The 15,264-nt window shown below is 42.1% G+C and overlaps 1 protein-coding gene across 1 annotated transcript in view; it reads left to right on the plus strand.

Annotated features, from left to right (window-relative positions):
- Positions 1-14,306: 14,306 nt before the first annotated feature.
- The window catches only part of ncam1a (neural cell adhesion molecule 1a), an 87,813-nt gene continuing 86,855 nt past the window's right edge, over positions 14,307-15,264 (plus strand). Inside the window, exon 1 of the mRNA XM_008279107.1 lies at positions 14,307-14,310. Within this exon, the coding sequence (XP_008277329.1) occupies positions 14,307-14,310 (4 nt within the window). The remainder of the gene's footprint in view (positions 14,311-15,264) is intronic.

Here is a 15,264-nt window from a genome sequence, read left to right on the forward strand (position 1 = left end):
TGAGAAAATAATAGATGTGCAATTTGAAAGATGCTGCTTGGAGCAACAAGCCTACAGAGAAGTGTGACGTTTCGCTGAGTTTTAAGGAGCTTTGTCGCCTCTTGACTTATTTTTTTTATTTAGTTGTGCAGAGCAGCATCTTGTCAGTAGCTGCATGTATGTAAGCAATAATTTGCTTGTTGTAAAGTTCTTCTGCCGCTGAAGGAATTCGCCTCCAAATACCACGTAACGGAAACATCTGTTACAGTAGATCCAGAGTATTGACTCTGACCAAAGCTGGATTATCACCTGAGCAAAAGCAGCCAACTGTCCCGCTGCCCAGGACTCTCAGGAGCCCAAAAGGCTTCAAGATCACTGTGTCACAATCGGCTCGCGCTCATTTGATTAACTGCAAATTTCTCTGGAATCGCCGCGTGCATCTGTAAAGCACATTATCATCTGACACAATGGGGCCCTGTAGGTGTCACCCGCACGGCTGCATAATCTTCGTGTCACAGGCCACGGCTCATATTTCCCCCCAAAGTGATACTGTAGATGATAATCTGCGGTGATAACAGTGATTACACACGAATCCAAGGTGATCGTGTTGCTGCAAGTATCGCAGCCTTTTGGGAGCGTAAATAAAACCTGGAGCTTAGAGGATGAACTGCATCGCAATGTCTTCATACGGACAAACTGTAGCCTGTGTGAGGAGCACAACCTTCAAGAAACAAGTGAAAATCTTCCATTTTGGGGCAACTGCACGGCTTCCAACAGCAGCTCTACTGTAAACAAAGTGAAGTCGAGATTCGGTGAGAGATAAATAGAATGTGATCAGAGAGGGTGAAATCTGACTGGCACATCCTGATTGTGTTTCCTCTTGAGCGTGGAAATAGTCCTGTGAGGAGGTTTCTGTTAAAGGAACAAGACTAAAACAGTCCATACGATGCCGGCTGACTGGCGGCCGTGCGTGCACTGTATGAGTTTCTTTGCCATTAGCATGCCAGGGAGTGTTCTGTAGCTCTGCAGTGATTATCTGCTCGGTGAGATGCAAGGCCACCTCAGGGTCTAACAAAGAAAGAGGATGGGGGCAGTGGTTTAGCCCTTTTGGCCTCATTAGTTAATTAGGGTGCAGACTGGCAATTTCACTCTCGCTGGCCTTTGAGCACGCAGCGAGAATACATGAAAGATATCGGATTTATGATAGAACCAAAATAAAACTTGGACGGGGATGCAGGCCGACTCTCAGTCACCGTGCTCTTGTTTAGCAGGCGAGTCAGTTTTGCATAAAGCTCTGAACTAAGCAGACAAAGACTCAAGGACCTGGAATGGTTTCTTTATTTGTCGTTGCACAGTGAACAACGAAATTAGGCAGCAATCCCGCCAATGCAGTCACACAGTCAGGCAACTTTTTTTTGTTTGTTTGTTTTGAGGCGTACGGTAAGAGATGTGCTAATGTAAACATACAGTAGAAAAAAAATGTGCATACAAGTGTGATCTGTAATGCAAACTGCTGCAGACAAATGACAATATAATGACTTAAAGTAGTGCAAAAAGTACATACAAGAGTAAAATGTGGATAGAAGAAGAAGAAGAAGAAGGTGCATAAAGTGCAAATATTATTATTAAATATTATATATAAGATTCTGTTAAAAAACAAACAAAACAACAAACTGTAAATTGAGTAAATTGCTTTCAGACACCACAGTCTGCAAATATCTGCTGTTAAATATCATGACATGAAATCACTTTTTGTTTTTTAGATTTCCGTCTCAGAATTAGCTCCTCTGTGTATTCGTGTTAGGTGTTATCGTTACAGGTGGAGTTCAGTTTCCTGGGTGTCATCCTGGGTACAAGGATTCAACAGGTCCAGGAAATGATGCACTAGACATGATACCAAAAAAAAAAACAGAAGCTGAGACATACCTGTATTTCACTGTTTTTTTTTTCTGCAGCAGAAAACATTCATTATGACTTGAGCCGTCTTCTCGTTTGGCAGAGCTGTGCACCGGTTGCTCCTCTAGTTGTTGCATTACAGGTAGAGGAGCTGCTCGGGATGTTTTTACTGCCCCCCAGGGGTCGGTACATGTGTTATTTCAAACAGAACACAAGGCTCTGTATTATTAAAATGCACTTTCAGACACTAGCTGGAAACCGCAAGTGTTGCCAAATTAAGTAAAACTGAAGGGAGGCCGTGACTTCCAGGAGTGAGGAGGAATCATAAGCGTGCTCGACGGCACAACAAGAGATAAAACTTTAAACGTTTGTCCATTTACACTTCGTTTTTTTTTTTCACCCTTGAAACAGTTTTCAAGGATCCATTTAACAAATGAAAACAACATCAAGTCTTCCTGACATCAACGGCAATTTACTATCCCCAAAGCTGCAGCTTTGCTAGTTTTATGGTGTTTGGGCTCTGATTGGGTGATTTGTATCCAGTTTGTTCTGCAGAAACCACAGCACTGCACTTCTGGGGATTTCTTTTCTTTCTTTTCTCTCTCGTTTTTTTTTTTTTAGTATAGGTCTCTGCTCAGGAATTCAGAGCCAACATCTCTCTTTGAATAGAGGCAAAGTACCCATCCGTGTCGAAAGCACCTGAAAAACCTTTAGATATACCTGATGCAGAGACATAAGTGCTGAAAGCTGGTAGGGGGGGACAATCCTCCTCCTGCCTCAGTTTTTCTTTTTTTTAAACGTAGGAACTTTTTTTATTTCAATTTTTTTTTTTTGAAAGAACACTGTGAGATGCCAGCACTTACCACAACCAAGTTTGGTTCTTATTCCTGGTACAGCCGAGCCTGACGGCGTTATTTAAAGTAATGTCAGAGTCAGCACATGTCAGAGCAGTCAGGCTGCTTCACACTGATGCAAGCTGACTTATTTTCTCCTGCATATCTTTGGATGTATTGTATTAACGTCGACGTAAAAGCAAACAGTTTTCAGCGACTGAATGCACAATGTCATTTCACATCGATGTTTGTTGTCACTTGAAGTCTTTTTTTTTTTTTTTATCACGCAAATGTGATTTTTTTTTGGTTATTTTTTTCTGCGAGAGCAAATCTGTTATAATTTCTGCCCTCCCCTCACCTTAAACATATTACATTTTCCTTTTCCAAATTATAGCTCGGCCTCAGTTGTATTGCTGTTAATTATAATGTACCAGGGGATTTGACCCTGTGACAGAAAGACCCTGCAGAAAGTTAATTGGTAGGAGCTGAGGCATATTCAGGTCAGGCCCGGTTCAAATTACTTGGAAATACTTTTCATGATCTGCTTCGGCTGAGAGGTGCAGTAGGTAGGCTTGTGTGAAATATAGAACAATAAATGAAAGCTTTGGAGAGCTAACCTTTTAACTCTGACAGACTGTGTGTCACAGTTTAAATTCTCTCAGTAGGGTAGTGACCACTGGTCTGCTATCTGGTGCGGTTTATAACACAATAGAAATATGTTCTGTTGCACAGCTTCATCACGCTAATACCGGCGTCTGTGTCACAGCCTGTCCGTCCAACATTACGATCCCGAGCGAGATAGCTAACTGATCAAGGGCACGGTGTAATGGAGTTCTGCATGAATATTTATGGTTCTCAGGAGAGGATTCTTAAAGCCTCCCTCCAAACCCCAAGCAACTCCTGGGTGGCGTGCACTCCGGTCACATTTTAACTCGCTGTGGACTCATATTTTTACTGCAATATAAAGTCCTGCACCTCTGTGGAAACCATGGCTACAAGTACAGAGAACTCATACGTCTGTCATGTGCAGAATGACTCAGTTATAAAGCCATAAATCCTAAAAATTAAAGAAAAAAGTACTATGAAACTTGAATTCTTTCCATTTGAATGCTACAAAAATTGAGAAAAACAATCATGTACAGCATGTTGCCAGGTGGCCTCAGTTGTTACCAGTGTTGGAAAAAAAACACAGTGACTCTACTTTTTATGTATTGTACTACCTAATTTTGGGTTTTGTATTTGTTTCCTGTGAAAGCATGCAGCTCAGCTAAAAAGGTTTTTGTCTGTTGGCCACAGTTGAGTCACTAATATCGTTACAGCTGTGCTGAGAAGAATATTAATTAGATATTAATTTGGATGAAATATCCCGACTTCAAGCTTAGATTTGGTTAACACATGATCAAACTCAGGAACCGTTTTTGTTCTGTTTTTACAGCTTCTGTCTCTGATAAATGGTGGAATTTGGGCTGCTTTCTCTTTTTTTTTTAACAGACAACATGCCCGTCAAACCCGCCGGCAGGCTCTTGAGTTCGGAGAGTTAACTTGGGTCGACTACTTTTTTCATCTTGCACCAACATTAGTTTGAACTCTTCATTCAACCAGCAAGAGTCGAGACTCAAGTTTTACGCATTTTGATGAGTTGACTGGTGACCCTGAGAGGATGAATCCTATTTTAACAGGTGAACCGCCCCTTCAGCTTTCTCTAGAAACATGCCAAAAATGTTCACTTGAACCCAATAAATGTCAAATGTCACCCTGAAATTTACCGAGAACATTTGTGCTTATCAGAAGACGAGGCATGCTCCACAAAGCATTCTTCTTTTGCTGACATTAAGTTGAAATTCCTGTTTTTGTTCACACAATATATACTAAAGTCTGGGCACAGTGCCAGGGAATTTCTGAGTACATGTTTGCTCCTCAATGAATGAACCTTTGTGTGACCCCCGTTTCTGCTCCTCAGGAGACACCCTTGGGACAAACTTTTAAAAGTTTTACTTGACTACTGTCTGCTGTGCTTACAGCTTATAGGACTGGAACAGAACTCTAGATCTTTGCCTGGTGTTTTATCACCTTTACCCCGACTACTGCTACACGGAAACCATTCACAGCCAGGTTTTATGCTCTATCTGTTTTCCCTTCTGTTGCCCTTTTAGCCTTTCGCGTATCACTCTCTGCAGGTTTGGTAATGAGGCGCTATCAGACTGAGAAGCAGTCAGAACGAAGGCGTACATTTGCCTTTTTCTAATATTTTAATATTCACAATGACAGGAGTGACTTGATCTGTTAATGAGGGCAGATGTGAGGCCGTAGGAAGTCGCCCCGGCCTCAGACGTTTTCGTGTAAAAACAAAGAAAAGCACCTGAAAAGGGTTGTTTTGTGCAGCACACATTTGTGCTATTCCAGATTCACTTTTCTCCACTTATAATGCCCTTGGATGACAACTGAAGTAGCAACAACCGTAATCCTGACAAAGCCGCGGTGGTGAATGACTGAAAGATGTGAGGAGAGGGAGCTTAGTAGCTGACACATCTATGTCAATTTGATTAAGGCCTGACACCCACACACAGCACATGGAAACGGCTGCTTAGTGTTTTGCACGGCGCCTCCGAGTACAGCAGGTTAATGGTAAGTGGTGGAGACAGTTTGGAATTTGCTTCTGAAAGGCTAATTTATCTGCCTCTGACACGCAAATTGGAAACAAAATGTTCAAAGTTTGTTCTGTTTGGAGGCTGAAAATAACAGCTGCTACGTATATTCACTGTTCACCTGCACATTCGCTCCTCTTTAAAGTGCAGATAAGTGTGCAGAATTACTGCTGGTAATGCACTGCAGCTACCACTGCGTGATACTGAGAGTCGTGCCAGTGCCACTTCTTCTACTGCTACCAGTGCAACTCACTGATACCGATACAAGGAAGTGAATAACAAGTGTCCTATCAGCTTTCTGACATGTGTAGCATTGGAGAGCCTCACCGTACTTTTGGATCAGGCTGCACAGCGGGCAGTTGGGCCCAATTCAGACTAAAAAAAACTTGCAGAATTTTTGTCACGTGACTCGTTGCTGCATTTGAGTCACTAATACCTCTGTAGTTGTGCAGGTGAGTGCAAAAATGTTTGGTCTTTACAGAATCCAGATGGTTCATTTTTGGCTCAAATTTTAAAGAACAGATGTAGAATGAAGTGAGTTTTTAAAAATACACAGTGTTCAAAGTTTGTTCTGCTCGCAGGCTGGAAATAACAGCTGGGACGTACACTCGCTGTTCACCTGCAAATCTGTTCCCCCTTAAAGTGCCCATAAGTGTGTAGAATGACTGCTGGTGATGCACTGCCACCGCGTAACACTGTGACTAGAAATATAGAGAGAGGCGACAAAAAGTTGGGTGGATCTGGAAAAAGTGGGCGGATCAGCTCAGTTAATTCAGATTCTACCGTTAAAAAGTAAATAAAACATCCCGTTGTGCTGTGTGACGTGCAGAACGTTGCTGAGCCTCGCCTCACTTTCAAAGCGACGAGAGGAAAAGATCCAAGTGACTTTGAAAAACTCAGATGAGTCATCGTTCGCTTCAACAAGTGGAGCAGGAGAATGGTACGGGATCAGGCCTACAATGAGGTGGCTTGATGGTATAGAAGGCGTTTTTTCTGGCATGATTTAGGCCCATTTTTCCCCTCAGAGGGAGGGATTCTCACTTGATGGTGATGGCTTCTTTCAAAGCGATGGTGTCCTCATCCGAGGGGCGCGAGGACTCACCAAGTAGTTTGATAATGAGTATGGAATGATGTGAGCGTGAGCTTTGGGTTTCAGACACCAGTTATCAAACAGGAGTGACAGAAATCTCCACCACCATCATTGAAGCGTCAAATAAGGGAGTGTATTTCACTTGAAGGATATTCCTCCATCCAATAGGCTCCCACAGACCCAAGGAATAAATGCAACTTACGTCTGAAGCTGAACTCGAGGTTGAGTTGGTGGAACAACACTTTCATTTGGAACCCGTCTCTATGTGCTGCAGGAAACATCGCACAGGTTGGACTTGCAGGACCCCAAAAAAAACCACAGAAAAACAAAACAATATTGAAGGAACTACTAATAACAGGCCATAACCCTTTTGTGTAGACATTGTGTCGGGGTTACGAGGGTCACAAAGTGCTGGAAGCGCTGTGAAAGTGTTTCTGTGGATTGATTGGCAAGTCAGACAAAAAAAAAGGGTTTGTTGCAGAGCGTTCGGGGGGAGAGGGAACAGCGTGCTGGTGTTTATGGAGCGTTGTAAATAATGTACGTCTGCTTGTATTCCTGCTAGAGTTTAGTTCTTAAAGTCTGCGAGCGATGGCGCAGGGTTAGATGAGACTCAAGGCTTGACTTCACTGAAAGCGCTTTGATTCGGTGGCAGGAGGCTCGGCAGACGTATCTGACGTGTGCAGGTGCTGCTGGAGCTGACACTCATGCTTGATTAGTGTTTGACACTTTATTTTTTTACGAGGTCTTTTTAAACCTTGTCAGCGCTGAGGTTGCCAATAAACATTGTGTCAAGCCAAGTGATGTATTGGAGGTAGTGGTGGAGTGTTTGTTTTTGGAGGGCAACAACTCCCTTCCCCCATAGATGTTAATGCTTTGAGGGGTTGCTGGTTGAAATCCTTGATTTCACTTTGAAAACGTGCAATTACATCACGCCGTAATTAATCTGTGCGCTGGCTTTGGCTCGGTTTGTTTGTGTCCCGCCTGCCGCCAGACGTGCAAAATTATATACAAAAGCACTTAAACGCAATTAACTCATTTAAAAGGGATGTGAAGAGTTTGCACAAATGCCGTTTCAGGTCTGGCCCAAATGAGAGACGGCTACGACTGCGAGAAACACCCCGGACCCAAAGATTAGAACAAATTGGATGAGAATATTATCGAGTTGTATCACACATTATGTTCTTTCTTGAATTATTGAAAATGAGAACTCAGGCTAATAAGATATGGTTTATTTGCCAACTTCGCTCCGAGCCGTGCTCCAGCGCCCACTCATTACAAGGTGTACGAGGAGGTTCCAACAATAGAGCTTACGCAGCTACCTGGTCCCAGAGACTCAGCAAAAGAAACAACCTATTATCAGTTCATAATAATCCCCCACCTGATCAGCAAAAGTGTCTTAAATTACGAAGCTTACACCAAATATTGCCCCTGCGCGGTGTGCGCACGGATCTTAAAGACAAGCGGAAAAGGACTGCATTTGTTTCACACTTAGTTTAATGAGGGCTGCAAACATAATCTTTCTCCGGAATGTCAAGAGGAGCGTTTCTGCAAAAAAAAAAAACGTCTGGCATAGATCACACTTTGAAGAGCTGCAGAAATCCTTATGGCTCAGTTTAATAAGGCATAGCACATAACAGTTTTTTTGAAAGTTTTCAAATGGATTCTGGGACTTCATCCAATTGTCGGAGTCTCTTTTTCTGTTTCAGTCGTCAAATAATGGCCAAAAAAAAAAAAAAAACTCCGAAAATATTCATACAAAAAAAAGAATGGCACCAATTTACCATCAACATTGTCTTATAATATCAAACAGTTCTGTCGTTGCCGTCCCCTCGCTGCCACGGGAGAACCTGTCGAACCAATTTGGGAGGAGATGAAAGAAGTTTTTCTGGGAAATGTTTTTTCCGGTTCTAAAGCTTCGTGAGGGTAACATCAGGTGGCTGGCGCGAGCTTGGATCCTGCTCAGGTCTTTGGCCTCACTGCTAACATCTTGACCCTTTTTTTTTCTTTCTTTTCTGTCCACGGGAATGAAACACAGAGAGAGAAATAAAGCTGGGAAGCAGAAAATGCTGCATCTTTATCTGCCGTTGCTGCGCATCCTCAGACAGCTGCCTTTCATGCTTATGCGCTATTGACATATGCATCCCCAGTGCAGCCCGACACAGCACTATCTGCCCCTGCATAGTGTGTGCTTGCTTCAACATGACTTGCATGTTAAGCACCAACAGCTGACTGTTGTAGCCTCCTTGTAATGGAGCCAGTCACCACCGGCTGCCAGGCTCCAATTAGGCATGCAAACCTCCTGATCCAAGACGGGAAAGAAGCTGCCTCAAACTTCAGGTTTTTCCCAGCAGAACTGACTACTTCTTGTTTGTTTCCTCTTTTTTTTTCTTCTTCTCAAAGTTGCACCCTCCCCCTCCCCAAAAGGAAGCAATAATAATGACCATGTGGCCTGTATAAATATTTATGCTGTTACATAATTTGGAATTAAAGAAGTGTGCAGTTAAGATGCTGAAAGCCTGTTTACAGTAGCGAGCTGTAAAGTCCATAATCCCCTCGCTAGAGAATGGCCGGCGCTCACATCTTCACTCGGTGGTTTTTGGTCATTGTTGCTAAAACCTCACGGGCATATTTGCTTCAAAGTATAGAGGGATTAGAAGTAAATTAATACACCATTGCTAATATCATTTCTGAGCTTTAAATGTGCTCTTCCATCTAAGTTCTTTTCTAACTTTGTCAAATTAATAACTTGAACAATCAGACTGGGAAGTTATTAACTAGGCAAACACAGGGAAAGCGCGCGTTCATGTGTGTGTGTGTGTGTCTATGTATGGCTGCATAGTATCCGTGAAGGAGAGTTAATTAATGTTTTCAGTCGCTTTGAGCTTTTATGAAAGACAGTATCTCTCTTTGTTTGCTCTTGAATAACACTCGTGTCGCTTCATTTTGATCCTATTGCACTAAATGCTTACGAAAAGCAAGTGTGGACTTTCAAAAGACAGATTGAATGGTTGCAGCTCAGTCGTTTTTATGGTTTTGTTTATCTCGCGTATAAATTAATGGAAATGCGTGCAATGGTTTTTATTGACGTGCGACAGGAACATTGAGATTTGAATGTTCTGTCTTTAAGTTCGGGGGGAGGGGGGAAATGGGATAGTTATTCTACGACCAATATGTATAGATATATGTTGCTGCGAATTTGTTATGTAAGTATATAACGTAAAGCGATATGAGCCTCTGATGAGACACTGCTGGTAAACACTGTGGGATACTATTCTCCGTGTGAATGCACTGAAATAACTTTGGGTGTCTTGGGTTGCTTTAGCCTCTGCGGATGGTTCCAGGGAACAACCTGTCTGTTATTTCCCAGAAAAAAAGAAAAAAAAGAAAAGAAGAAAAAAAAAGAACAGGGTGCACTGAGGTTTGATTGTGGAAACTGTCATCTCTGGTTATACAGTTGTGCTGCCCTCAAAAGCTGAAAAGCGGCACGGCACTGAAAAGTCTACAGGGAGAGAAAAGGCAGATTGGAGTTTTATTTATACAAACACTTGACAGAGAGGCAGAGCTGCTGCGAGTTAAAATACAATGAGTGAGCCGAATAAACACTTTTTTTTTTTTCCTTTCTGCAGTTTGAGCTGCTGTGTGGAGATAATTAGCCTGATCTTCCAAGTTCGAGTTACCCTTGTCCTGGTCCGGGGTGTTCACTTGATTGTGTGTCAGTAACACTCCCATACTGTGTAAATTGCTATTTCTTGCTGTCTGTACCTCAGGTACTGCTGTCAGCACCTGGCATCACTACACTGTCATTTCTTAAAGCTGCAGTGGCCACAAATCTGGAGCAGGTCCTCTCTGTACAAACATTTATTTATTTATTTTATTTTTCCTTTATTTAACCAGGTAGGTTAATTGAGAACGGGTTCTCATTTACAATAACGACCTGGTCAAGAGGCAGCACAGAGCAGAAAATGCAATACATCCATAAGAAAAGAATACACAAACAAAACGTGACAATAAAAGTCTTTGAAGATGAAATACACTAAAAGCAGGTACAGGACTCGATAAAAAGTTGTTTCACCATATTTTTAAAAGAAGATACAGATATAAATACACTGAGTTTGAGTGATTTTTGTAACTGGTTCCAGTCGAGAGCTGCAGAAAACTGAAATGAATAGCGGCCAAAGACAGTGCAGGCTTTGGGGATGAGGAGGTGGATGAGGTTGCTGTTGCGAAGTGAGCGGCTGATGTGACGGGTGATGAGTAGTGAACGTAGGTATGCCAGAGTTTGACCTATGATAGTTTTAGAAATGAACAAATACCAATGGGTTTGCCTGCGGGAGTGAAGAGAGGGCCAGTTAACAAACATATGCATGCACTAACAAATGCACAAAAATAATCAAATGAAAAGCCACTCATGGTCTTTGTAAGCCTGAACATGGAGGTGCAGAAGTCAGGTTATCCCCCCAGAACTGCTTGAATTACATATTCTGAAAGGTTATTATGGATTTTTTGACCAATGATGCATAAAAAGAATCTGCCTACGTCAGCTTTAATGCAAGTTTTAATCTATTGTTAGAGCACTGTTAGTCCTGCAAAGACAGACCATTCTTCATCCTATTATCCTCCTGATATGGAGCAAAACAACCTTCCGGCTTGTTGTTCATTTCTTTAAGCCAATCACAGTCATATTGGGTGAAGTGAAGGATGCAGCAGCGGAGTCCCTTCTGAATAGTTACTGAGTAATTGTTTGCTGGAACACTTGCAGCGTCGTTAAAATGGCTAATTTACCGGAAAATAACTAGCAGTGTAGCCGTACTGCACAATCCAAAACCTCAGCAACGCTAGCTTGTTGTTGTTGTGATGGGTAGATAGTGGAAGGGGAGGAGAAATCCATGTGAAACTCTGGCTTATACCCGCAGTCTACATCTGCTAAGTCAGACTCAAACACTGCTTAAATTAACCGAAAGTTTATTCTTTTTGTTTCATTCACGTTCGTAATCCACGTTGGCGTTGTGATATTTTAACAGAACATCACACAGTTTGACAATTTGAGCTGAGATATACTGCTGCTGATGCTCAACTAACCAAATATTCATACGTCAGGGAGTTATTTCAATTTATTAACGTCAGACACTGAGAGACAAATGGTCCAGGTACGATGCCAGAGAAAGCCAATCCTGCCTCTATCTGTCTTACAACCTCACAACATGAATTTCAGCATCCAACTGGTCCAAATTTAACAATCTGATAAAAAATGCATTTATCCCCTGCTGCAGAACATACTTTGCTGGGAGTTAATTTAAAGCACTTTATCATTGTTTTAGGTCTTCTGGAGAAAGTCCAACTTATCTCAGGTCCTTATTTTCATTACTTAAAGTCAAGAAACTTGGTTGGGAGGTTATAAAAAAAAAAAAAAGCATTACTGTCGGAATAAGGAATGTTGTGCCAGACGTAAATAAGATCGTGGAGCCGCGCATCTGATAACGGGCGAGGTAATTCTGAAAAATATCCAGCGGCTTTCTGCCGTTGCACAAGGAGGCACATGTTCCCTCTGATGTCTATTTACCCGTCATTTACAGAATTTCCTTCTCACATACCTCCAACATGCCTCCGCCTCTGAAAATATGTTGATGTGAGTGAAGTGCTGTTAAAGAGCAGGGCGATGCGACTATAGGTGTCTGAGCGGCAGCAGCAGCAGGAGGAAGAGAACAGAAGCACTCTTGAGAGCAGACAGTGAGGTTTATGAGTCTTTAGAGAGGACTTGAAGTGAGGGACAGGCTTAGTGGATAGATATTAGATTGGTGTCATGAGAGAGCATGTTAGGGCAAAGATAGCTTCATCCTTTATCTAAGCTCTCTCCTCACTATGCCAAGCACTTTCTTTCTCTCCCGGCTGTTAATCTACACCCTATCTCCGTTGCTTCTGGGCTTTTATTCTTTACCTTTTTTTTTTTTTTTATTATTAGTCGTTAGGTAACACTTTGACCCAGTTTTTAAGTCTGCATTTGACGGCATTTTGTCAAACTGACACCTACAAAAACGTAAAATACATAGTTAATCATAGCTCCTGCTTTCATTGTAACCACAGACAGACTGTCAGTGGATTATTTTGAAACTGGCGACACTTTAGAAATGATCGTTCTTGAGGTGAACTTTGAATTTGGAGCAGAATTATGGACATTTGGACTTTACGGTTCAAGGAATTGAACTGATTTACCATTCTGAGGCTCATAAACTTTGACCCAAGATTGTTTTTTTTCCCCACGTCAGCATCATTTCAGCATTAAGTTACCTGAATTACTGTCACTCTGAACCCCAAGCAGGTTCTGGGCATTTTTATTTATTTATTTTTTGGTTTCTGTCATACTTCTTGTTTTTCACTGCAATCACCTCTTTTAAAAAAGCACAACCATGGCTAGAAGCAGAAACAACTCAAACATGTCTTCTGTGCAGAATAACAAAGTTCTGGTGCAATAAATCCTGAAAAAAAAAAAAAAGTTTAAAAACAATTCTTTGATTATTTAATTTTGCTAAAATGCTCAAAAACTTCAAATCAGCACGCTCAACATTTTGTGCCTATAGGTGATACCGACACTGGAAAAAAAACGTGGATTCACAGTATTGATATCAAACTATTTACATTTTTAATCCGTCTCCTTCCTGCTCTGTGTACACGGAGCCTGCAGTCAGCCACGTTCAGCCCAAAATCCCTGAATTTTTGTGACTGTCGGTTGCACCTGAGTCACTAATGAGTTCTCGGTTGTGCAGAGGAGTGCAGAATTTTTTTCCTTTTTTTTTTACTGAATCTGTTTACTTTAAATGCTTTTTGGGTGCAAAAGCTGTAAACAAGACATGTAGAATAAAGTGATGAAATATCCTGACTTTAGGCTCAGATTTTACCCAAAAGAACAAACTGCACATCACACGTGATTAGTTCAAGAACAAACGTCATATTTCCTCTGTTTTTACTGTTTCAGGCTCTGATTAAAGGTGTGATTTTAAGTCATTTTTCTTTTGAAGACAGCACGCCTCTCACATGTCTTTGTTGTTTTGGGGGATTTTTGTTTCTTCTAATAGACAGATCGCACCTTGAAAGATGCCCTCTGCTTGAATTGCTGTTCCTGTATGCTGATGACTGAAGCCCGGTTTATTTTCTTGTATATTACACACGCAGCACAAGCTCGGCGTTTACAATTCCCAGCTGGCGTTGGTCTAATCAACTTTTGATTGTTGTGATGCTGATGAGGCTCATTCTCAGACTTATTTGTCTTGGATTATGTTCTCTTTTGAATATTCCTCTTGTTCTCTATATAGTTTTGAAATCAGTCTGTGTCAGAAAAAAAAAGAAGTGAGCTTTTGCTTTCCTCCTAAGCATTTCTTTTCTTATTTGTTTGCAGTTTTAGATGACAGACAGGGTGATTTTTTTTCTTTTTTTTTGCAATACTGGAAGTGGCCTGTGGGACAAATTAGCAGCAAATCTGAGTGACGGTGCCATATTCAGCTCCAGGTGGCTGCTGTGTGCTTAGCTGTATCCACCTTTCAAAGCAGAAAAGCACTGTGGTGATGTTTCCAAGCTCAGGAGTCATCTCTCATAACTCAGGACTGCCTAACTCCAATTTGATTAAACCTTCCGACTTCTAGAAAATCATCCGACCTGTCGATATGCTCTCAGCAGAGACGCAAAGTCGCGCTTTTGCACGACGCGTGAGATCGTCCCCGAGTCGCTGCACGAGCGTCCGTTCACAAACCGAGGAAACGGGCTCTGGGAATAGCTATCTTTCCCACACCGCCTGAACTCGCTTTGTGTTGTCTTTAGCGCTGCAGATACGATCGGTTGATTTTTTGGCCCGTCATCTTAGTCTTAGGAGGCATGGGTAGAGTTTGCAACGTGGTATCTGTGATCTCACTAGATGAGGGAAGGAAACAGATATGTTGTTGTCTTTGTATCTACCTCCAGCCTGTGAAAGCAAACATACTGTGGGCAGTGGTTTTTCTGTGCCTCTGGAGCCTGCACGCTGGCCGGGAACAAAGGCCAGGTCATTCATGTGGCACAAGCGGCTTTTTTTCCAATGTTTGTACGACTTCTTGACTAAGCCGTAAAGGGGGTATTATTCTCACCTTGAATATTTTAATGAAACTGATATCCGAGTGTGTGCTTGACCAGGAAAATTACAGCGTTTATTTCCTTTTTAAGCCCTTAACTCATGTTAGCTGCAGCAAGGCGTTGAACTATTACAAAACCTTCCACGTCGCCTGCTTTTCGTGTGTTGCCGGCACGCCTGCATATTTTTGCGTGTACATAAAGGATTAGGCGAAGGCGCTTCATCCCCGTTGACAGCGGGATATCTTCTTCAAGGGCTTCCAATTTGAGACACGAGCGAATTCGGTGAAACTCGATAAGGTTGCCGCGTTGCTGGTATTGAGATTGTGCTCGAGAAACGCCATTGCAGGAGTCAACGTGGAAAATGTTCCCTCTTCCAGTGATTCTCGGCTCCAAATGAACACATCACACGTGCAGCCGTAATGCACATGCACGCTTAAAAGGAAGCGCGTAAACAACCTGAGGGGAGAGGATGCTTGGATGTACAGTAAAAAGCACACCAAGCTGTAAAATGTCAGGTCTGAATACTCAGAATTTCTCCCTTTTTCTTCTCAAAAATCACACCCACAGATACCATACAGTTTGCATCCCGTCTCCTAGCAACACTGGGGTTCTTTAACCACAAAAAGATGATGGTATCCTAACTTTAACCAACGCTTCAGCTCGGCTTTGTTGCCACATAACCTCAATTGAAGTAAAGGGTCATTGAAACGCTCATGGGAAATAA

The sequence above is a fragment of the Stegastes partitus genome, unplaced genomic scaffold (assembly GCF_000690725.1).
Source record: "Stegastes partitus isolate 25-593 unplaced genomic scaffold, Stegastes_partitus-1.0.2 Scaffold144, whole genome shotgun sequence".
Taxonomy (NCBI): Eukaryota; Metazoa; Chordata; class Actinopteri; family Pomacentridae; genus Stegastes; species Stegastes partitus.